The sequence below is a fragment of a genome, assembly GCF_019968985.1.
Source record: "MAG: Porospora cf. gigantea B chromosome Unknown PgB_NODE_13019_length_1032_cov_689.475, whole genome shotgun sequence".
NCBI lineage: Eukaryota > Apicomplexa > Conoidasida > Eugregarinorida > Porosporidae > Porospora > Porospora cf. gigantea B.
The window spans coordinates 1-789 of record NW_027178627.1 but is presented as its reverse complement, the minus strand read 5'-3'; the positions used below and the strand labels follow the sequence as shown (position 1 = coordinate 789).

The window sequence follows — 789 nt, the reverse complement described above, 5'->3', positions numbered from 1 at the left end:
GTCAGAGCTCCTATGAAGCAAGCAAGAGGCGTGGATTGGGAGGGTGGGTGCTGCTGGCCAGGCGTGGTACGTTCCACGCAGGATACATCGGACGGAGTAGATACGTCATCGGTACGCTGAGTGGATGAAGCCTCTAAAGGAGTGGATATTCACTGCGGGGGGAGCGATCTTTGTAACATCCTCGCCGTGAACGACGCCGGCCTTAAGGAAGTCAAGAACAGCCATTTTTACTTCTATCTTCTAATTGTGCTTCCCGTTGTGGGGTGTGATCAGATATCTGAGACAACATATCTGCCTCTGCTTACTTTCACATAAAGGGATGATCTGTACGAACAGAATAATGCACTCATCACTGGCAACATCTTTAGCATTCGCACCTGTTAAGGCAATTTAGAGCCTCAAAGGACTCCTCCAGTCGCTGAATTAGGGACTTCTCGGCCTTCCTCATCCAAACACGAGGATCGTAGCACTTCTTGTTGGGTTTGTCAGCGCCCTCGGGATTGCCGATCTGTCCTTGCAGGTATCCCTCCTTCTCCTTGTAGAAATTGAGCACACCCTTCCAGTAGCCCCACTGAGTGTCAGTGTCAATGTTCATCTTCACGACGCCATGTTCAAGAGCCTCCCGGATCTCATCACGAGTCGATCCGGAACCGCCATGGAAAACGAATGTGCAGGGATTGGTCTTCTCGATATTGTGGTGCTCTCGGACGTATTTCTGGCAATCACCCAAGATAGAGGGCTTCAGTTGCACGTTGCCTGGGGCATATACACCGTGGACGTTGCCGAAGG

General features: G+C 51.2%; 1 protein-coding gene across 2 annotated transcripts; it reads right to left on the bottom strand.

The window, feature by feature from the left end:
* Nucleotides 1–364: 364 nt before the first annotated feature.
* On the bottom strand, nucleotides 365–756 carry KVP17_001783 (uncharacterized protein; the record flags this gene model as incomplete). 2 transcript variants are annotated; one of them, XM_068517489.1, is made up of 1 exon in its annotated part: nucleotides 365–756. In XM_068517489.1, a coding segment is annotated over one exon (392 nt), but the record flags the coding sequence as incomplete, so codon positions are not given. The 2 variants fall into 2 exon arrangements, with proteins under 2 accessions (XP_068378872.1, XP_068378873.1); XM_068517490.1 differs by having other exon boundaries at nucleotides 365–595.
* Between the last annotated feature and the right edge of the window lie 33 nt (nucleotides 757–789).